The sequence below is a fragment of the Phyllostomus discolor genome, chromosome X (assembly GCF_004126475.2).
Source record: "Phyllostomus discolor isolate MPI-MPIP mPhyDis1 chromosome X, mPhyDis1.pri.v3, whole genome shotgun sequence".
NCBI lineage: Eukaryota > Metazoa > Chordata > Mammalia > Chiroptera > Phyllostomidae > Phyllostomus > Phyllostomus discolor.
Window position 1 is genome coordinate 4,414,985 of NC_050198.1, and position 24,402 is coordinate 4,439,386.

General features: G+C 42.2%; 1 protein-coding gene across 1 annotated transcript in view; it reads right to left on the reverse strand.

Annotated features, from left to right (window-relative positions):
* Positions 1-3,569: 3,569 nt before the first annotated feature.
* CLTRN (collectrin, amino acid transport regulator) overlaps positions 3,570-24,402 on the reverse strand; it is a 32,283-nt gene continuing 11,450 nt past the window's right edge. Inside the window, exons 4-6 of the mRNA XM_028522821.2 lie at positions 19,434-19,547; positions 14,455-14,649; positions 3,570-4,388 (exon numbers count right to left, since the gene is read on the reverse strand). Coding sequence (XP_028378622.1) covers positions 4,232-4,388; positions 14,455-14,649; positions 19,434-19,547 — 466 coding nt within the window. The 3' untranslated portion in view covers positions 3,570-4,231. The remainder of the gene's footprint in view (positions 4,389-14,454; positions 14,650-19,433; positions 19,548-24,402) is intronic.

Sequence of the window (24,402 nt, forward strand, 5' to 3'; positions counted from 1 at the left end):
TCTTATATAATTAAGGCAACTAGATATGTGATATGTTTATGAAGGAAAACAAGATGTAAAGTAGGGAATAAAATATTATGTTAAGGGGCCCCGGGAATTCCAAATAAGGACTGTAGATTGGGACTCTAAGGAATTTCTTACTTTTTTTGGTTCTTGGGTTCTCTCCCATTCCTTGTTCCTTATCCAGAAACAATAAATGTACATATTTCACTTGGTGATATTCACATTTGAAATCTGACTACATATCATTCTAAATTCAAGAACTCACTGCATTCTTTTATATAGTGACATTTTCTATTGGTTAGTCCTTGTGAAAAACATGAAAGGTAAAACTACACCCCCCAAAACAGTTTTGCACTTACAATACCTCTGCAAAACAAGTCCAGATATCACTATCCCAGCTAATTTTTTCTGTCATGACTTGGTTTTCAGTCACTTCCATCTTTCTACTTTCATTGTAGCTTTTGCTAAGGACTTGGAGACTTGAATGACAGCTGTATTTCCAATTGCTTTACAACACTTTATTTCCAGAACACATCACCTTGCAATGTGTTCCCTTGGGACACATTTCAGGATCATTAAATTAAAAATGGAAGATGTAGTTGATGATTGACTGCTCTCTAATTACCCAGAGTGTTTGTCAAAGGCAGTAGGCAGGAGACATAGGCTCCATTTTGCTGTTATATGCACTGTCAGCTTTACAGCACATCTCTCCTAACATAGAAGACTTCCCTGACCAGTATATTTAATGGAATAGATCTTTGCAACTGGAATAAATCTCCCTTGGCACCAGAATAAACAGAGAGTCGAGAAAATTATCTACTGAACAAAAATGGTTTATCTGTGCCTTCAAAATAAGAAGCCTATCTAGAATCAGGGTTTCTCAACCATTTTTCCCACTATTAAGACTTTTTAGACATATTTTCCTAATAGCTCAGCCATAAAATTTTAATACCATAGCTATACTTTGATCCTGTTTATGTACTGTGGTCCTTTGGAGGACTAGAGACCATTATAATATGTAAACTTTTCTCTCCACCAAGAACAATTTTTATCCTCTTAAATTATGCTTGCTAGTACACAGATTGAACTCAGATGGTGTTTTGTCAATTTGATATGCAAGGCTACCCTATTCTGGACTATACAGTTCAAGAGGATGTAAGATAGAAAATGGTTGTTTAGTGAATCATTTATTGCCAACTGGGAGATCAAATCTCATTCCTCTCCTAAAAATAAGGAAGCGCTAATACCATTCAAGAGCACATGGTTCCCAAGTAAAAATGGTGTCCAAGTCAAAAATCTTGCGCTCACAAATTCAAACTTCTCAATGTACAGGGAGAGGGGCAGGCTTTGCTCTTAGAAGGGATAAGACCATGAGCTTGCAACAACTACTATCTTGTGTGCTTGTCTATTCGCACACATTTCTGGAACCCTGTGTAGACGTTTAGCTCTATGAGTGCAGGGATTGTGTTTGATTGTGCTTACCAATGTAGAATAAAAGAAAGAAAAAAAGGAAGAGAGAAAGGAAGGGAAGAAAAGAGGAAGACAAGGCACTATGCTAAGTGACTTGAAGACTGCCTCTAAGAATATGTATACTCAAGGTTAAGATAGATATGTAAACAAATATTACAATAATTATAATTTAAAAGTTGATTAGATATGGTAAGGTTACAAAGCAGTGGTTAATTCTATCTGGTTAGAGGTGGGAGCAAACTGAAGTGGGTTATGAAAATGCTTAGAGAGACAAGGCTATATTAGGACTTTTGTGGGCCCTAGGCACTCTTGGTTTGTGGCCTTTTCTTCCATAAAACACATTTAAATATAATTATAGCACAATAAAGTGAGCATAAGGATCTGAGTATTCTAGGAGCACATAGCCAGGAGGTCCAGCAAAGGCCTCCAGAAAGGCAAGATGTTTAAGTGAGAGAGACCCTACAGGAAGAGTGGCTGAGAGATAGGCAAGTATGTCCTAGGTAGAGAGAACAGCTTGTTCAAAGGCCTAGAAGTAAGGGAACTATTATGGTTAATGAAACAAAGGCAAAAAGACAGAAAGGAGAGAAGCGGGGAGAGATGAAATTAGAGAGGCGTGTGAGGGTCAAACCACATTTGGCCCTGTGTTAAGAAGTCTGGCTTTATCCTAAAGCGATTTAGTGAGTACATAATAGAGAATACAGATGCCATATTATAAAGTTGTACAATAAAGTTGTACAAAGTTGTACAATTTTCAGTTGGAGACTGAAAATCATATGATATCATTATCAACTAGTGTCACCCCGAATAAATTTAATTTAAAAATAAATAAAAATAAAAGCTTCTGTGTTAGGAACCAACAGGTTTAAGCCTACAGTTGGAATATTCATTCAAGCACACTGTAGCCAACGGACTGGACAGGGTGTGGTGGGGATTCTGGGAGTCCACCAAGCCCCTTCTTCAGGGCCCATGTGCTCATACCCTGCTTCTAGAAGTATTTATTTTTGAAGGCTCAAAGATAAGTCCTTTCATGGGAATTGCCCCCGGCCACAGGGAACTATCTTTCCTGAGGGCAGACCCTCACCCAGACAGCACCCATGACCGTAACTGGCAAGTGAGATACAAAGGCCCAGCTATCTTATCTCAGTCAAGGGACAGCCTCAGCTCCTAAACTCCCTGAAGGGACTGCTGAGGCCTCTGGTGTAACCATGTTGCTGGTCACTTCTTCCTCTGCCTAATCCGACTTTATTAGTTTCCCATGGCTGCATAACACATCACCACAAACCTGGTCGCTTAAAATACACACATTTATCATCTCAGTGTCCGTGGGCCAGCAGTCTGGGCACAACTTCACTGGGTCCTCTTCACCAGGCTGCAATCAAAGTGTTGGCCAGGCTGCGTTCTCGCTTGGGAATTTGACTGTGGAAAACCCCACTTCCAAGCTTACTCTAGCTGTTGATAGAATACATTTCCAGGTGTTTGTAGGACTGAGGACCCCACCTTCTTGCTGTTGATTGATTGGAGGCTGCCCTCAGTGCAAAAAGGCCACCAGCAATTCCTAGAGGCCGCTCACAGTTTCTTTCACGTGGGCTTTCCCCACGTGAACATTAGGAGCAAGTCACAGGTTCCATCCTCACTCAGGGAGTACGGGTTGCGTGAAGGTATAAACATCAGGAGATGGCAGCTACCTTAAAGCCGATCTGCCACACTTGCCTTCCTCATTTCTTAAAGGTGTACTTCCCAGAGAAGTCCTCAATAAAGCTGCACGCAACTACTCATCTTAGAGCTGATATCCAGGAAGCAATTCCGGAGGCGAGGAAGTCAGCCAGAGACTATTGCTGTAGTGTCAACTATGGGCAGTTCCAGCGGGAGACTGAGTGACACATTTCCTTTCTATTGATAAATGTATAATTATTATTAGAATGATATACAGCCTATCTGAAAGGACAACCATGTCTAAAAATTACAAGGTGTCTTCAAGCAAGGAAACACAACAAAAATAATTCATTTTTAGGGCTGTAGAACAGACTAAATGTAACTAATAAAAACGAGCCTTTTTATGTTGCACAGTGTGAAAATAAACCTCAGACCACAATCAGTCACATGATCAAAAAGAGACAATTAGCACTTTATTAAACTAGCATAGATTGTACTTTTACAAATTGCAGAAATTACAAATAGAGCTTCCCTATTAGAGACTGATAGAAGATACAGAAGCAACTATTGGTATAATTATAGGATTAAATTCCACCTTGTTTATCAACACTCCCATTTTTATCCATCCCATTTACAATAATTACTTTTATTCTTGCTTACTTAGTCATATACAGAGTGATATAAACAATATTCCAAAAGGATCCATTTTCAATGATTTCTACATCATATTATAGGCATTTGCCACTGGAAAAATGTTTGTCCTTATGTCTTCGGAGTGTGAAATATATATTGTGGCCTGACCTTCTTTTTGGAAATGTTTAAATACGGATGGATTTTTAAATTAATAATGACAAACACCGAATGACTACACTTACACACTGTGTTGTCAGGGAAATGTTTTAGAATACGGGGTGTACTCAACAGTTTACGACTCCAGTGGTCTTCATGGGTATAACTAATTGCCTTTCACTTTTGTGTATGTTCAAAATTTGTTTCAAAAGAAGAATGGTGAAAAAAATATGTAATCTGCCCTCGACGATTTGTGGTGCTCAACAGCGGCACCGAAACAAGTGTCGAGTTTCTTGGGAAGTAAAACTGCAGCCCCTCAAAGAGGGGTAAGCCGCTCATCCTCTGTCATAAAGGTGTCATTAATGTGCCATCCCTTCATGTCCATGGAGTCACTGGAGATGCCATTTTCAATTGTGATGGTGTTTTCACACTTATCTTCAACATCATCCACTTCAGATGGTCCTTTGTTCTTCCTAAATGCACATAAAAAGAATGGTTGGGATCTAGGAGGAGAAAGCATGCTCTTTGGCACAAACAGGGAGGGCAGAAACCTTAGAATGATCAAAAAATTGGAAAAGGAAAGAAGAATCTTAGAATGATCAAAAATTGATGCCCGTGTATTTTCAAGTAAGCTTCAAAGATCATAAAGAGCTGATGTGGTGGAAAGATGCTATCAAGATAGGAAGACTGCATGGATGATAAACATATATTGATCAAAGCAAGTGATCTTACTTGGAATACTAAAATAAATATGTATGAATGTGCACATGAATGAATGAATATGTACATTTACATGAATGAATATGTTTGTGTACACACATATATACATATACATTCACACACGTAAACTGCATGAAGGAATGTGAGGAAAATGTACGGTAAACTGGCAAATTAAAAAGTTTAGCTCTAGGAAGACTTCACAAAAATTGATTTTAAAAAAGTAATAGATTCCTCTCACAGGACTTGACAAATGGATGGCCTGCAAATGTGAAGTGAAAATCAAATTGAAATGGGATATCAAGAAGCAAACTCACATTACTTTGTAGAAAGGAAGTAACCATTATAAATTGCAGGTAGCACTGCTAGGATCTACTCACTACAAAACAGTTGTGTTCATTTGTAAGCTGAGTTTTTGGAACTCAGAACACATTCTACTGATTACATTACAACTCATAGCTATAATTCCAGGTCATTAAAAAAAAAAACCCTACATGACAGGATACATTTTGAGTTTGTCTTTCTCAGACCCTTTGTAGATCCTGCTACCCCAACCCAAGTGGTAACCACATCCTTAATATTTCCTTGGAGTGTGGAAAGCCGTAGCCTTTAATCCAAAAGGTCTTCCTGTCTCTTGTGAAAAACCAAAACAGCTGAGCCAATTATGCTTGATATCATAGAGTTAGGGGGGGCAAAAAAAGAGGCGAGTACCTCTAGGCAACCACAGGGAGGAAGACTTCCCTGAGGCTTACCACAGCCTAGCTGTTGGGGCACCGCGGAGGCATGATGTTACGCAGAAGGCTCCCAGGCTCACCAAAGATTCTATTGTCCCAGGAATCTAAGGAAACTCCAAAGAGGCAGGCCTAAATGGATCACGTGGCTGGGATCGTGGGCATTGCTGTGGTGACCAGAAAGGACTCCCGCCACTATGGAAGTCCCTTAGAACCTTTGTGAGTCTCTGACAGGTGAGGAGATAATGAAGATGCCCCAATGATGACTGAGGTAGAGTTTCCTATTAGTCCTATATGAAAGTCCACTTTAATGTGCTTTAAAGAATATGGTGTAAGGCATTCTGGGTGTGCAAGACTGCAGCGGGTAGACCCTGGGCACGGGGTGGGAACCAGCAGACCTAGCAAGGCGGTGATTGTGAAGCAAGGCACTGCACTCAACCCAGCATCCCGGCACTGGAAAATAGAGCCTTGGGACACTGATTGAAAACACCTGTGGGGGTTGAGGCCCAGGAAGAGACTGCCAGCCTCACAGAAGAGTTCTCTGGAGAGACCCACGGGGTCCTAGAATGTGTACAAGCCCACCCACATGGGAATTAGTATGAGAAAGGCCCAGTTTGTTTGGGGAAAGCGGCGGAAGGGAGTGAAGTCCCACGGAGAGCAGAGCAAGTGCCATTGTTTCCTCTCGGACCCCACCCCCACATGCAGCATCACAACCCAGCAACTGGGTTGCCCTGCCCTGGTGAACACCTAAGGCTCTACCTCTCATACATAATAGGCACGACAAGACAAAAAAAAAATAAAATGGCCCAAACGGAAGAACAGATCAAGCCCCACAGCAAATACAACTAAGAGACTAAGAGAGAGCCAACCTATCAGATGCACAGTTAAAAGCACTGGTGATCAGGATGCTCACAGAATTGGTTGATTTTGGTCACAAATTAGATGAAAAAATGAAGGCTACGTTAAGTGAAATGAAGGAAAATGCACAGGGAACCCATAGTGATGGGAAGAAAACTGGGACTCAAATCAATGGAGTGGACCAGAAGGAAGAAAGAAACAACCAAACAGAAAAGAATGAAGAAACAAGAATTCAAAAAAATGAGGAGAGGCTTAGGAACCTCCAGGACATCTTTAAATGTTCCAACATCTGAATTATAGGGGTACCAGAAAGAGAAGAGGAAGAGCAACAAGTGGAAAAGTTATTTGAACAAATAATAAAGGAGAACTTGCCCATTCTGGCAAAAGAAATGGACTTCCAGGAAGCCCAGGAAGCTCAGAGAGCCCCAAAGAAGTTGGACCCAAGAAGGAACACACCAAGGCACATCATAATTACATTAGCCAAGGTAAAAATGAAGGAGAGAATCCTAGAAGCAGCAAGAGACAAGGGGACAGTCACCTACAAAGGAGTTCCCATCAGACTGTCAGCTGATTTTTCAAAAGAGATCTTGCAGGCAAGAAGGGGCTGGAAAGAAGTATTCCAAGTCATGAAAGGCAAGGACCTCCATCCCAGATTGCTCTATCCAGCAAAGCTTTCATTTAGAATGGAAGGGCAGATAAAGTGCTTTTCAGATAAGGTCAAGTTAAAGGAGTTTATCATCACCAAGCCCTTATTTTATGAAATGTTAAAGGGACTTATCTAAGAAAAAGAAGATAAAAACATGTATAATAAAATGACAGCAAACTCACGATTATTAACAACCACACCTAAAACAAAAACAAAAACAAACTAAGCAAACAACTAGAACAGGAACAAACCCACAGAAATGGAGATCACATGGAGGGTTAGCAACAGGGGAGTGGGAGGAGCAGAGAGGGGGAAAAGGTACAGAGAATAAGTAGCATAGATGGTAGGTAGAAAATAGACAGGGGGAGGGTAAGAATGGTATGGGAAATGTAGGAGCTAAAGAACTCATGACACATGGACATGAACTAAAGTGGGGGAATGTGGGTGGGACAGGGTGTGCAGGGTGGAGGGGAATGAAGGGGGATAATGGGACAACTGTAATAGTATAATCAATAAAATATATTAAGAAAAGAATATGGTGGAGGAAGAGAGAAAAAAAGAGGGAGCTCACATTTATGAAAGAATGTCAGCTGATATAGAATGAATAACAGAAACAGAAAATTGCACTACAATAATAATTGATTCTTATGAGGCACATCAATGTCTAATAAACCATAGAGTAAGACATGGTTAGGGAACAGGATATTTTCATGGTCTTAATGTATCACCTCCTTGTTTGTGCTAATTAATGTATAATTAGTACAAGCAATGTACTAATTATAAAGAGATATTTGTATTTTGTCAAGGGAGGAATTTGGTAAACATCACTAACAAAAAAATCTATCTGACATGACAAATTGAACAAGTGCCTCCAGATGTGACACGCTAAAATTACATATATTATATATTTAATTCTATGTTCCTGCCCCACCTCATCTCCAAATTTTTTTTAACCTGAATCTCTCAGGAAGAAATAATTAGAAAAATCAAAATCCAGATTTAAAGAGATTTTGTAAAACAGCTGATCTGGGCTCAGCACAGAGTAGGCATAGAATTGGATGGACAGATACATGGGTGGCTGACTAGCCAGTTAGATAGGTGGATGGATGGATGAATGAATGTATATCAATCACTGGTTGTCTGGGTAATAAATGGATGGATGGATGGATGCATGGATGGATAGATAGATGCTATACACAAAGTTACTCAGACAGTAGCCCAAGGTGGATCTTGAATGGGATCCACTGGAAGGAAGGAAGGAAGGAAGGAAGGAAGGGAGGGAGGGAGGGAGGGAGGGAGGAAGGATACACATGTGATATTTCTTTTATCTCTTATTATTTTCTCAAATGAATGGAGGAAAATATTCATTTTCCTACCTTAGGAATTAGGAGTTAGTATAGATTTTGCCAGGCTTCACTGATAGTTTTATTAGATAATTTCCAATGGCTGGAGTTCATAATGAAAGGTAAAGTAGCATCCAACAGTGTAGATCCTATTGTCATTGGCCACTCTATACGCCATTGTCAAATGTGTCACTACAGACCCAATGCTGCGATGAAAGTTGGGGGTTACAGTCCCAGAGACCTAGGCAAGGACAGGGTGCTGTGTTTTTCCATCCTCAGAGCGAAGACGCTGCACTGGCTATTCCAAGCTCCAGCAATCAGCAATCAGTGCACAATGGGACGGGCGTAGAGTTTCATGTGATAAAAGGGTCCTCCAGCCAGGTAAAGTCACCTACCAGAGGACTAGAATACTTTGGTCCCAGCTCCTGTGGACAGGACTATGGTCACTTTCCATGTCCTCCAGGAAGCAAAAGCAACTGACATTCTATAACCATCAGTCACACCACTCCATTCATAGTATCCAACATTCATTCAATAACAATGTTTTAAGTGCCTACTGTGTGCTGGAAGAGAGACAATCCACGTCCTAACGTGAAAAGAAAGGGTTCAATAAAAGGGAAAAACTCCAAATTTCACTCGTGCTCCCTCCTGCCTACTTTTTTATGGATCATAAAAGAGAGGAGTGATGTTTCAGTAGGGATGAAGCCCTGGTAACAAATGTGTATTTATAAACTATCATCAAAACCCACCTAGCTCATTCAATTTTCCCCTAAATCGCTCCTCATTGGGTTTAGAGTGAATAATAATCTCCATAACAATAAACAGATTTTAAATAGTCCAATTTTACCCTGAAATTTCTGTACATAAGTATAAAAGCCATATCACAAAAATCTTAGTGGATAGAGCTGTCCGAAGTAGGTGGCAATGCAACACAGTCTTAGAAATAATGGTCGCCAGTATTTATTCACCAGTTTCTTCACTTTAAGAAGTGTTTTTATGGAGTTAGAAGAAAAATTTGCAGAGAGCTGAATCCAGGCAGATCATCTCAAGGAATCTTGCCTCCCCCTCCCCAACTACAAAGGGAACATAATCCCTCAGGCGTCACTGAGGAATGGGGAAGAACTAAAAAAGCGGATGGAAACAGATGAGGACAGCTTTCTCTTCTTTACAAGAAGGAGTTCTCCACTACAAAGCCTCTGAAGGAAATCCCTACGGAAATGTAGCCAGCTGGGCTGTGTCCGTGGCAAAGTAGGTACATATTGTTCTTCTGTGACCTCAGAGTCGGTTGTACGGAGTCTTAGGATTGCTGGGCTTCACAAACTGCAGTGTCAGTAACATGCTAGCTGACACGATAAACAGCTCAAAGGTTATCTTAAAGTAGTAATGCAGCACTTTGTCACATTTCATAGCCTGTACTGAAATAAACTGAATGACTGCCTGTGCATTGCGCTTACTAAGACCAATAAAACTTATCTTTCTGAATCATCCTGATTTGGTTTTTGCGAAAAACATGAATTCCTTCTCCTGAAAAATAAAATCGAGTGTTAATGACTTCCGCGATTGCTGCAAGGTCAGGTAGTTCAGGAAGAGGATTTTAAAAAGTGACTAAAGTAACCACAACTAACTCCTAGGAGTCCTGAGAGTGAACGCCTCTCACAGATCCAGAGAGAACGGGGACAAAAGAGGGGACAAAAGAAGTATCGAATGGCTCTCAGAACTAAGGGGTGTTAGAGAATAGGGTTTGCTCAAGATAAAGAAGTAGCACCTGAAGCAGAAAGAGTATTTCTGTCTTCCGTCAACAAGATAGGGCCAAGAGCTGAGGCCCAAGAACAGCCAGATAAACAACAAAGAACAGACAAATACGAGTTTCAGACACAGAGCCAATTATTGGAGAGCTGTGGCTGTCCTCCTAATCAACAGGAATGATCCCCGGGGAAAATAGTGTTGCTGGAACGATTTCGGTGGGCTTTGCAGCACGGTGAGTTTGGTGGGCTTTGGGATCAAGCCCATCTGGTTTTTAACAATGGTTCCAGTACTTTCCAACCATATCACTGTAGGCAGGTCGCTTTATATGTGCCATGCGATAGCAATAATAATAATGATTATATATTACATGGCAGAAAGCAGCACTTTGCACACATCACCTCATGTAATTCCCATTGCAATACTATGAAGACTGTATTAGAATCCCCATTTTGCAGATGAAGGAGCTCAGGCTCCAATATGTACAGTAGCTTGTCTTTCGGAATGGAACACAGTTGGTGGAAGGAGTGGACCTAGAACTCTATTTGGTATCTCAGGCTTCACTCAAAATATATATTTGATTCCTATTGAGTATGTATATTTAAGAACAGCAAAGGAAAAACAACACATTTACTAGTTCTAAAATTTCTACAGCAATTATGGAGCTAGGTGAAAAATATTATTCTCATATTCTGTATGTGACCTAATCAAGGTCACTCAGGTAATAAATGCGAGGGCCCGAAACTAGAATCCAAAACCAAGAATATTGATCCAGTGCTGTTTCTGTTAAAACACACATAATATCGTCACCACGATCATCAGGCTGAGCAGATAACTCAAACATCTACTTCTGGGCTGGGGCTAGACACAGATCTAGTCAATGTCATGTGCAGTTCTTGTCTCTCTCAAGACTAAAGGCTTTGGGGGCAAATTGTACCTTTTCCATGATTAGAAAGGTCTATCATCACAACTATCAGGGCTCTCCCCACCTCACACTGCACCCTTTCCTCACTTCCAAGTAATACTTTGTACAAGAGAAACCCACCACAAACTGTATCGAACTTAAAACATAGCAAATCAACTTATCCTCAGAAGGTTGTCATAACTTTCCTGACTACATTTGCTAAATTGCTGATGCTCCCCAGGTTCACAAAAGGATTTGTCCGTCTCTTTTCCTAGTATGAACATGAAATGAACTTGTGAAGGCAAAGCTGTGACAACAGCCTCCCTTCTCCCAGGCAACAGATTAGGATGCTACACGCCCAATTATGATATTACGGCAGAATCTGCTCAGAAGGAAACAGATAGCTGATCCCAGTACAAACTAGCTGAAAGGCCAGTAAATGGCAGCATAATAAAATAATAGTAACAGCTAACACTTATTGAGCGCTCGCTGTGTGCCAGGCACCAGCCTAAGCACTTTACTGTCTTAACTCCTTTTATCCCACCAAGTTAATTATTTCCAGTATACCTTGCTGTCACTCTAGCGGAGTTATCTGTGCGCAGAGGGAAAAAATTAACCAACCTGACTACAGCACCACAAAGCAGGTGCTCCTGGGCTTGATTTCCCTGACTCATTGCCTGTGCTTCCCGATAGCCATACAGGTAATGGACTTTATATAAGAGCAGAATTAAGTGACGAGGACTTGGAATCTAAACTGTCTATCTCCAGAGCCCATTTTTCTAACTCCTACACTGTGTCATACTAGTGAGAAAATTGGGAAACAAGGAGATGAAATCAATGCACAAAGGTTGCAATCAATAGAAACCACAGAATTATAGCATTTTAGGATTAATACAAAACAAATGGAGATAAGTGTACTTGAACAACAATAAAAAATATTTTAAAAACCCAGTAACTTATAAGATAGTTTTAAAGAAAAGACTTTAACATATTAAATGTAGGTATTCAAGTATTACAAGAGAATATTTCTTAATATTCTTTAAAAAAACAACTTGTACCATGTCTTTCTGCATTACAGGTCATATAAAGCTCAAGAAAATCAAGCAAGCACAACTTGGTCTTAATCTGTGAGTTTAATTTGGGGACTAGCACTGACTGGTATAGGTCAGTGGATTGGGTGTCATCCCACAAACCAAAAGGTAACTAGTTCAATTACCAGTCAGGGCACATGCCTGGGTTGCGGGCCAGGTCCCCAGTTAGTGGCATACAAGAGGCAACCAATCCATGTTTCTGCCACACATCAATGTTTTTCTTCCTCTCTTTCTCCCTCCCTTCCCCTCTCTCTATGTCATCAAAATGGAAAGGGAACCAACTGTATGAGAGAGAATATTTGCCAATGACACATTGGACAAGGGCTTAATCTCCAAAATATATGAAGAACTCATATAACTCAACACCAGGAAGACAAGGAACCAAATTAAAAAATGAGCGATTTTTTAATTGGACCTGAATAGACACTTCTCTGAGGAGAACATACAGAGAGCCCAGAGACATATGAAAAAAAAAAATGCTCATCATCACTAAACATCACAGAGATGCAAATGAAAACCACAATGAGATATCACCTCACACTGGTCAGAATAGCTATCATCAGTAAATCAACAAACAAGTGCTGGCGAGGCTGTGGAGAAAAGGGAACCCTAGCGCACTGTTGGTGGGGATGCAGACTGGTGCAGCCACTGTGGGAAACAGCATGGAATTTCCTCAGGAAATTCAAAATGGAACTGCCTTATAACCCAGTGATTCCACTGCTGGGAACATACCCTAAGAATCCTGAAACACCAATGCATAAGAACTTATACATGCCTATGTTCATAGTGGTGCCGTTCACAATAGCCAAGTATTGGTAACAGTCCAAGTGCTCATCAGTAAATGAGTGGATCAAAAAACTGTGGTACATCTACACTATGTAGTATTACATCACAGAAAGAGAGAAGGAGCTCCTACCTTTTGTGACAGCATGGATGGAAGTGGAGAGTATTATGCTAAGTGAAATGAGCCAGGTGGTGAAAAACAAACACCACATGACCTCACTGGTAAGAGGAATCTAATGAACAAAATAAACTAACGAACAAAATACAACCGGAGACATGGAAACATGGAGCAAACTGACAGTGGCCAGAGGGGAGGCGGAAGGGTGGTGCGGTAGAAGGAACGGGATGGGACTAGTCAAAGAGTATGAATGACCCATGCACATGGACAATGGAGAGGGGATTGACTGTGGGCTGGAGGGGTCAGCTGGGTGGAGGGGGGCAAAAGGGAAAAAATTAGGATAAATGCAATAGAATAAACAATCCAAAAATTTGGGGACTAGACACTGGTTACATGTATTCCACAGCATTTCATTTATCGTTTGTGAAAAAAGTACAAAGCCCAAATTTCAAATGATTGCCTTCTGTTGGTAACTAAGGCAAAACATCTGAAAAGTACTGCTGAAGCTGAGGAGAAGCATTTAGTTGAACACATACTTGGCCAAACATATCTCACATGTCCCATCTGGGCAGCAGCTCTTGAAAACATGCATGTCCCACGTAGCAGAACTCCCCTTTCTCGCTATCAGAAGGGAAGGCGTAGCACCATTCAAGTGTGCAGGAAAGAGCTGAGGCCTCCCTCCACTTCCCCTCTGGATCAGAGGTACTGGCAAATGAAATGTTCTCCTTTCATCGTGCTGAGAAATCCTGTCTCCCCTCTCCCTGCTCCACTGCCTTAGTAAGTCTCCCACTGCTCTGAAATTCTCTCTTGAAGTAATATTGCTTAGATGGCCAAGTTTGCAAAGGCCTCAGAATGCAGACAAAAGAATCTATGTGCATGTCGCTATGTTGGAAGCTTTCAAACTAAGCGAATTAGAATACCCTAAATATTCATTAAAGTGAATCCCATTCGCAGATTCTAATTTAGTGAGTCTGTGATGGAGCCAAGGAACCTACATTTCAAACAAGTGTTGAAGGTGAGTGTGACGCAGGGAGTTAATTCAAAGGCCACTTTGAGAAACACGGTTCTATAACAAGACCGTGAGCACTGGAGATACGAGCAGCCACCAAAGGGAGGACGCATCAACAGGAGACAGCAGACCAAGTGTCTGGGACAAGACAGCAGCTGCAGGCACTGCACCGGGAAGCAGCAGGCCAAGGCGGGGAGGCATGGAAAGAACTGCGGGACTGCTGGCATTTGGAGGTGGATGACCATGAAAGTTTACTCTGCCTATCCAAAATGTCTGCTTAGCTCTGTATATCCAGATTACAAAATCATAGCACAGACATTAAAATTAACCCTGGATATGTGACATTCATATGGTGTTGAATAAAGAGAATGACAGTAATACAAAGAGCCATAATTAAGTAAGGAACATTGGACTCCGAAAAGTCTCTAAAAACAAGAGCATAAGTGATATTTCGAAAATCGCCATTTTTTTTTTTTTTTTGCAGAGTTTCACATATAAGGCATTATCTTCAGTTAGGTGCAAATGCTCTCCTTATTTTTCTGAGTCATGAACAAATAGGAAAACAGTCTTTAAATCATTCCCTTTCAATACCTTACCTTCTACGTTGCCAGATTCCTGATAAAACCAATAGTGTGATTGCAACTATGACAATACAAAATATCACACCAAATATAATAATCCAGATGGGCACAGATGGGTCAGTGGGTGGTGCAAGAGTGGAAGGAATTTTTAAAAATTCCAGAGTCTGGTCATTCAAAGAGAAGGCATTGTTGATCCGGTTCCTATTCATTCTAAAATACAATGAAAATAAAAACAAACAAGACAGAAAAAAAATTAGAAGCAGAAAATACAGACCCCTCTCTCCATGATTATCACTCTACAAGCAGAGCACCCCCATAGAAAGAGACTTCGGGGTGACTAGAGAGTCTGGTGAGCGCACTCAGGCTGCGGTATCTGTTTCCCAAGTTGCTGTGCGGGCTGCCGCAGGAGGGGCTTCTCTCTGCGCTCCTGCCCCCGTGGGTGCAAACGTGGTAGCAGTGAGCAGGAGTCCTGAACTTTGATCTCTGCCACCATGTTTTTTTATTCCTGATAAGTAGCATCTAGATTAAAATGACAGAACTCTATTTAAGGTGATTTACATAAATACCGATGGCCCCAAAAGATACAATGATGTGTTAAAAAGTGCGTGAGGAACATGAGGAGAAAAGAAAACCAGGAAGAGAAAAGCAAACATGAATACGGAAGCAGGTGCAATTCCATCAGGTGCAATTCCATCGGTTGGAGCTTTTTCCTCCCGGTCAATTCAGCAAATTCAACAAACATTTGGGGGAAACTAAGTACCAGATACTAGGCTAGGTGCTGTAGAGACAAAGTGAAATAAAAAATACTAAGGACCTTGCAGTCTAGAAGGAGGACAGATCAGCCCCTCTACACTCACAGTACAACGCAAAATGTTCTAGGAAAGAGGCAAATCTGGGCACAGTGGGGGAGCACAGCAGAGGGCTAAGTACGCCATAGTGAGAAGTCAGGCCTGCTTCCCTGTGCGGGCACCTTCGCAGCTGTGTTTTCAGGAACGAGTAGGAGTTCTCTACACCACAGTGTGCAGTGAGCACAGGAATGACACATGCTATAGTGCGATCTGCTCAGTAAACTGCAAGCAGCTCCATATGACTAAAGCAAATGGTGCTTTAGGAATCTGTAAGTCTAGGAAACATGAAGGTAAATGTGCTACTTTTCCGGGGGGAGGGGGGTCTGCATTTTTGGTGGTGGTAGCAGTTAGGGAAAGGTTGGTAGCAAGGACTTATCTGACTGAAAACAAAAAAGTGAGTTTCTAAAGGGAATTTGAAAACTGAATGAGAAGATTTCTTGGAGATATTGCATGGCTTTTTCTGAATTCACACTAGATAAGCTGACGGCATCCACCTCTAGAGCACCCCTGAAATAGAAATATAATGTGAGTCTCATGTGTTACTGACACTTTTCTAGGAGCTACATTATTTTAAAGAGGAAATAGGTAAAATTAATTTTAATAATATACTTTGCTCAGTATCTCTAAGAAAATACAAGGTCAACATATAATCAATATTGAGTTGGTTCTCATTTTATTTTGCACTAAGTCTTTGAAATTCAGTGTGTACTTTACACTCAGAGCATATCTAATCTTGGACTATGTCTCAAGTGCTTAACAGCCACATGGCTGGTGACTGCCGTGCTGAACAGTGAGGGTATTGGACTTGATAGCAAGGCTTGAGAATATCTGCAGACCCACACTGAGAGAGCAGGAAAGACCTCCTTCAGCAAATGAAAACCTATGCTGAGGCCTGATTCTTCACAAACACAAAGGAAAGTCACAACCAGATCATCTACAGCAGGGCATAATTTCCATGTAATTTGTACCAAATTATAGAATGTTTTCCTTTTTAAAACCTAATATTGATCATCGGGGAACACAAACCTTTTGGCAAAATAATGAAGCCCACTACTAAGATCTAACTCAGAGGAAAAGGAAAAGCTGCTCTGCATTCTCATTCCATCCACGTGGTTGGTTAACACCTTGCTCTTCTATAACCTCTTGGGCTAATTAGAAGTTCTAGGTCAGCACAGACTAAACCTCAGTCTACCACCGAAATCCCCAATAGATATCGAGCAACAATAATGTCTTTCAGCCAGCACTGGCCTTGAAGAGGGGTAGGTCCTCACAACACAGCTAAAACAGCCATCTTAGAACTGGCCGGTCATTTCCTCACCTCACTCTGGTACAGACAGAAAAAAATCACTGTACGTAGTGGCAGCATGCCTGGGTTCAAGTCCTCATTCTTTATATTTCTAGCATGGGGGCCTTAGTAAATCAATTAATTTTCCAGAGCCTCAATTTCCTCATTTATAAACCAGGAATAAGAATAATGGCTCAAAAATGACTACCACATTTTTATGGTATTAAATGCCACAGATGCATAAGAAGATGCCTTGTTATTAGAACCAAAAAGTGTTATTATGCAAATATTGGGTGGAACTGGCATTAGTTTGCCCACCATGCAGACTCTTCAGCGTTGAAATTCCTCTCACCTCCTTCTTTCACTCTATACTTTCCTCTTGGTATTGCTTCCTTTGTTGTCATACAGTCCTGATGAGCCCTAGCCATTCCCCGATGCAAATTCCCATTCTACTCGCCACTCTCACTCCCTACATAGCTTCTCCTGCTAGGACCTTTGAAACAGACATCTTGTGCTCCTATTCATCTACATCCTCAACCTTTGCCCCAAACACTCGCTGCTCCTTCTCACATGAACTGAAGCCTGGTTTAACCACAGTGCCTTCGTTTTCCTTGTGGCCCTCCCAAATCACCAGGCTTGAATAAAATCCCTTTTCACGCGAAATACGAGGTTCCTGCTTCTTACTACCTAAGTGGTGGGTCTTAACAGTATTCTTACTAGCAAAAGGGCAAGAAAAACTGAGTTCGAATCTGCTTGTTAAAGCAGATTAAATCATTTCCCATTGATATAGATCATCAATGACTTTGCTTCAGCAAGGGAAATAGACGATTGTTCATACACAACCTTTGTCATTTGATTATATACTCATTATCTTCACTGTTAATATTTTACAGAAAGCAAATGAGTTCTTCCACTAGATACTTCTCCTTGGTAAAGAGAATAATATGCATTTCAGTTACTGATAAATCTTCTGTAACGAGAGTTCCTTTGTTTCATTTTTTTCTTTTTCTGGAAACTGTTTGTTTTTTCTAGTACACCTTTGCCCAAAATCAATCATGTGTGGGATTTGAAGTTTTGACACATACAGTGAACAGTAATTGAAATAAAAAACAAACTGAATCCTTCTGCTTCTCTGAAGCAATGAATACATTTTACCTTTGAAAGTTTGTTATGATCACAAGGAGAGAAGGAGGGGGAACTGTCAGGAAAAACTGTGTAAATCTGTTTTTTTAGATTTCATTTATTTATTTTCAGAGAGAGGGTAAGGGAGGGAGAAAGACAGGGAGAGAAACATCAATGTGAGAGAGAAACATCAATCAATTGCCTCTCCTATGCACCCCAACCGGGGACCAAATCCACAACCCAGGCTTGTGCCCTGACCAGAACCGAACCTGCGACCTTTCACTTCTCAGAATGATGCCCAACCATCTGAGCCACACCAGTCAGGGCAAAAACTGTGTAAATCTTGAAATGGGTAAAAATATTACAGCGTGTTTTTCCAGAAAGGCAAGCACACCTTTCTGGAAAATGTCTACCATTTATTCTGTTTGAGTTGTTTTGCCAATCTGTAAGTTGTATATAAAACTGACATAATGTAAATGATTCCTGCCCACAGAAAATCAAGTGAGTTGTGTCCGGTGGAACATGACTGGCGACTACCTGATGCATGGACCGGTGCATCCTTGTGTAAATGAACATCACCATTCCTCGATTTCTATGCACACATGGTTCCTTGAAGTCTCCTTTGAACTAGTTTTAACATTAATTAACTAGTTTGGTCATTGATAAATGACTTAATAGCATCTTTGATAGCATTTGTTTTTGATTTGTATGAATCATGATTTTACCATTGTTTAAAAGGTATTTATTTTACAAACTTGTAGTCACAAAATAGTCATGAGGATGTAAAGCACAGCACAGGGAATATGGTGTAAAATCATGTAATAACTATGCACAGTGCCACACGGGCACTTGAAATACAGGGGGAACACTTGATAAAGTTTATAACTGTCTAACCACTATGCTGTACACCTGGAACTTAAACAAAATAATACTGAATGTAAAATGTAATTGAAAAAAAAAATTAAAAGGTATCTTTTAAAGGTAAAGACTGTACATTAACTAAGGAAGGTAAGTCCTTAAAGACCCAAGAAATCTGCATATTTTTATGGTGTTTAAATAAAAGTCAGAGGTATGACTTGTCCCTCGATACATGTTATGTTTAATCTTCTCAACAGCTCTGAGAGAGGGGCACCATAATTATTTTCATTTTGTATATGATAAGAGGAAAGCAAAAGAGGTAAAGTAATTTGTCTATATTCAAATAATGAGCAAGAGGCAAAACCAGAATTAAAAACCCAAGCATTTGGGCCCCAGAATCCACTCGATGAACCATCAAACAATAGTGCTGTACAAGGTGTCCTTGCTAGAAGGAGACAGCACTAAACATTCTTGGCTAATATTTAAACAGCATCTCTCAACCACAGCATGACTGACATTTGGGCTTGAATAACTCTTTGTTGTGAGGTGCTGTCCTGGACACAATAGGATGTTTAGCAGCACCCCTAATTTCTGCCCGCTAGATGCCGGTGGCAACCTGCCTTGCCACCCCTAAACTGTGACAACAAAAATATCTGTAAACATTGCCGGATATCTCCTATGAGGCAAAATTACCCCCGGATGAGACCCACTTGATCCACACTAATCTGTAATACAATGAAACAAAATGAAGGTTTTGACATCTTAGTAAGTAAATATTGTGAGGCAGAGAGAACATTCTTTACGAGTTTTCATAGCCTATGAAAAGAGGTGAATTGATCAAAGTAGATTTACCGCTAGAAGGTATATTTGACAGTGCTTACCTTACGGCTAACTGTATCTCATCAGCAGGAAGGGTGTGATTTTTCGAAGGATCTGTAACCACGAACCAGAATGACACCCGCTGAGTTACATTGCAGACTAGGACATGGGAAATGCTGCAGATGATGGCAAGAAAAAAAAACACACTGTAAGAAAACAATACCAAATTTCAGCAGACCATCCCATCTGGCACTATTGTAGGACATGAAAAATGAAAAATCATTTCTACCATTATGAAGAAAGGTCTTATTAGGAGTAAATTTATAGAGGAAATCTCCTTTGTTTCAAAATCATATTCCTGAGAACCATTCCTTAAATGAGGAATCTCCCAAAAAAATAAAATCAAGAAGAAATACTTATAGACAGCTTTAGGGACCTCATTCGCCATCATCTTTTAGATGACAGACAGCTCCCCTGCCTCCCCTACACTTGGCTTCTCTGAACCACAGAAGTCACTCTGACCCAGATAAATCCATTACCCACTGTTGCTCTAATATTTGCTCTGACGGCCACTATTTCCGTCCCTCTCCCACTCCAGTATTGGGGTTGGACCAATAACAGACCCCCAAACTGAAGGGCTACAATCAATTTACCATAGTCTTTGGGCAATGTTTTTGCAGTTACCTGCTTTCCAACTGAAAATTAGAAAACGTACCTCCATGTGTATACATGGGTTACCACTAGAAATGACAAAGAAATGGCATTACTGTTTGGAATGGAGACAATCTATATATGAGAGCAGGAACTTCTTGAAGGTTGAAAATTATAGAAGAGCCTGCATTAAATCAACATTGTTGGTGCTAAATGATAAAATCCTGAATGAATGTCACCACTTCCTGAAGATCAAAATTGCAAACAGTGACATTAGCAACAATTGCAGAAGAATGAACAAGAATCCCTTTCTACTAGTAAATGTAAATGTATTGTTTTTCCTAAAAAGAGCATTCAAGTGCACTGTGTTCATTTTTGCAACAATGAAAGAAAGTGCTCCTCTGTCAATTTTCTGTACTTCTCAGAACCTGGTAGTAACCATTATATTTTCTCTCCTTAAATGTCAAGTACAGGAGTCAAGGCCTCTTAGGCCCCCTGCCCAGAGCCAAGTGCCTGGGGCCAGCAGTGGGGAGCTGGAGGTTCCCTTGGTTTCTTTGACTTTCCATTGTTCAATGGAGTTTGAGCTGCAAGAAAAGGGAGGAGTGGTTTGGCATGCACAGGACGCGGCAAACAGAGGATGCCCATATGCCATCACCCCAGGTGCTACCCTGTACTCCCATTCCAATGATCAGCTTAGTGTTGGGAACCGCCCTGCCTGGTATCAGAAGCTGAAACCCCCACCTAGGCTAAGGCTAAGGGAACGCCCTTGGAACCCTAAGCCAGCAAGGAGACAAAAGCTTATCTACCTGGCAGGCATGCTGCTTCTGCTGCTTTACTCATAACTGAACCCCAAAAACCTTGGTCGGTTAGCCAAAGACGGGTAAGATTCCCCACGGGGGGAACGACCTAAGCCAGGCACGATCACTTTGGGAGGCCCCCCAAAAGAAGGACTTGGGGGGCTGCAGCAAAAGAGGGTGACGGACCCTCGCTCCTCGGCTTTGACATAGCCTGAGTTCTCATCGTCTGGGAGAAAAAATCTTATCGCCTTAGTTCCCGTGCTAAGCCTGAAACAATGACAGGGTGGTGCAGCTCTGTGCTGAAAAGGGCGGATTCCCCGAGTGATCAGGCCTAATAAAGAACATGTAAATTACTGTGAAACCTTCTTTGTTTAGAATGCTCTCAGCTGAATGAGAAGGGTCCAAGGAGGAAGTTAGTTTGTTCCTCAAAGTCTTACAGCTCTTTGACCCCGACTCAATAGGCCAGCAGAGTTCCTTGTTTTCTATGGTTCCTTACTTCCCCCTGATAAGTACTGTACTTTACCTGGATTATTATGCAAAACGAGCCCAATAAAAGCAGGTATGGACGGTAAATTGGCGCACTCCCCACTAGAGGGGGTGGCCATTGCGTCCCTACTTCTCCACAGAAACTAGTTTGTCTCTGTGCATGTTTTTTTCTCGCGTGTTTTTCGGCGAGCCATCCACAGGGTCCCGTAGTCACTGCTGGCCGGTGACCCATGCATCAGCTTAGCCCTACCTGCTTCAAATCTCCAACTAGCAGGAACGTCTGAGAGTTGAATCGCCTCTGAAAGACCCCCAACACCACAGCACCACGATCATGGGCAGCTACCTGAGCAGGGACCAAAGCACAGCCAATACCATGCTGCGCCACACCCACTGCCCCAGCGCTCCCTTTCCCACAGTCCGGGCAACAGGGACCAGTGCCCAGGCTCCTAGGTGCCCACCAGAACCTCAGTCCAGACCCAAGCCCTACCCATCATACTGCCCAGCTGGTACTAAGCCAGAGTCTAGGGGGAGGTGATGCCCGAAGCTTGGAGGCACTTTCCCAGCCGGCCAGTAGGTCAGACCCCCGTGGGGCTGTGTTTTCCAAGCCATCAGAGGAGTATCATGAAGCAGTGGCTTTGGAATGCCCACCACCGTCCATGCACCCAGAGCCCAATGACCATCCAAATTGGTCTGCTCAGCACAGAGGGAGCTTCTACACATGCGCACACCCAAGATCACCTGACCCCTACACCAAGGAGACCACGCTGAAGGCTCCCAGCCACCCCAAGAAAGGCAAAAGGAGTTCAGACCACTCTGGTTTGAGACCCCGGACACCAAGAGAATGAGGCAGAGTCCAGGGCGCAAGCCAGCTGCCTTCAAGCATCTAGAGCAAGGGGTGATCGTTTCCCTTGTGCCCAGGCCTGGGCCTCTGCTCCTGGAGCACCAGCATCCAGAGGAGGACACTGCCACCACCCTCCCTGAGCCTTCCCTGTCTGCAGCCCACCCTGATGCAAGGACACCACCAGCCCAGGCCACACAGTCACAGCCTCAGCCTAAGGTCACCACTGTGTCCCGTCAGCCAAGGTCCTGAGGCTCCAACCCATGGTTCTTTTGGCCTGGAGAGTCCTGCTCTAGGCCTGCGTGAGTCACGCCCATCCCCAGGCCCCCTCCCACAGCCCCTGCTGGCAGGTCTGCTGAGCCCCAGACCCTCCCCCAGCCTCAGCTGGCAGCTCCCATGTGCAGAATCACTGCTGTGATCAAACCTTTGCCTACCTCCCATCCACCCCTGCTCCTGCCTTTTCCCAGAGCACGCTCCTCAGGCAGGTATCTTTCCCCCATTTGCCCACTTTCTGCACTCACGAGTGTATTCTTCCTTTAAACAACAATTACAGACATCGTTATTATCATGGAGATTCTCAGTCTTTCTTTATACATACAATAGGATTTCCTCCATGCTACAGTTTCTCCACCTTGGCACTGTTAACATTTGGGGCCAGCTAAATCCTTGCTTTTGTTGGGTGCTGCCCTCTGCATGGCAGGGTTTAACAGAATTCCCGGTCTCTAACCTCTGGGTGCCAGCAGCATACCCACCTTGTGAAAACAATGTCATTGCCGAATATTCCAGGGGCGGGGCGGAGGTGGAGGCTTGGGAGGAGAGGGTGTGTGTGTGTGTGTGTGTGTGTCCAAAAAAAACCCTGGTAAGAATTACTGAGGGACAGTGACCTCTACTGGCAGAAACAGTCAAGCGTGGTCTCCAAAAATGTGGGATTTTGAAACACATCAAACATGCAGAGATGAAGAAAATGAAGTGGTGCATGCTTGGGAAAATAACTCCTCAATTTTGTAGAATGCATTATGCATGGTTTTCCCTTGTTAATAATCAAACAATGTAAAAGTTTTCCTAAATGAGCTACTCATTTAAGCTCTCCAGGTTTGGCAAAAGTTAAAAATGTTAAATAACAACAAATGCTGGGAAAGATGCAGACAACTGGAATCTCAGACAGTGCTGTGGGAGTCAGTGGGTCCAGCCATTCTCGAAATGTGCTCTAGAACAGTGTGTGCTACCAGCAATACTCTTACATGGAGAGAGGGAGAGACAGAGAGGGAGAGAGAGATGCTCTCTGCCAAACTCTGTCACAGCAGAGAACTGGCACAACCTCAGTGCCCACCGTAGGGAACAGATGGAGTAAATCTGCTATGGGCTATCAGGTGAGCCCTAGTCCACAGACTCAAGGGAAGACAGCGCAGTATGTCTAGACTCCTGGGCTATTGAGCCAGGTCAGTCTACGTTGGGCAGATGAGCTGTGCATTTCAGGATGTTTAGCAGCTGCCCTGGCCTCTGTCAACTAGTTGTCATTAGGCCACCTCCAGTAGTGACAATCAAAAATGACTCCTAGCATTGTCAAATATCCTTTGAAGGACAGAAATGACCCCCAGTGGGAAGCTACTGAAAAAGAGCTACACTTTTTTTATAAAGGGATAAAGGACAAAAATGCATTCTTGAGTGAAAAAGGTGGAGGTGGAATGTTATGTGTAGCACCTGCCATTTACACGAATTACACAAATACAAAGCACTACTGCTGGCACAAGGGAAGAAGCCAGCAGCCAGGTAAGAGGCTACTTGAACACTTGGCCTACGTTTTTCTTTCCATCTAAAGCCTCGGCGTGTCAATGAAGCCACTGCTGGTGTTTTGAGTAGGGAATTCCTCCTCCTGTGGAAATGTCCTGAGATTGGTGCCACATTGATTGTCTCTGGCCCCCACCCTTTCCATGCCAGAACAGTCTCCAGTCACAGATATGACCCGGCAACATACACATTTCGATTTGCTGCAGTACGTGGCCAGGGTCGGTGCCATACCCAGGCGAGAAACACTGATAAATCTCTCCAGATGTGTCAAGGGTGTGAAAAATGAGGGGAGATGGAGAGACTGTCAGATTGGATCAGCCTAAAGAGGAATGGGTTCTAGAACAGAAAAAGAACATTAGTGTAAAAAAAAGGAAATCTGAAGATGCTACAGTTTAACATTAGTGGGCCAATGGCAATTTCTTAATTTTCATATATTCTGTCATGGTTATTTCACATAGCAACCTCAGGAAA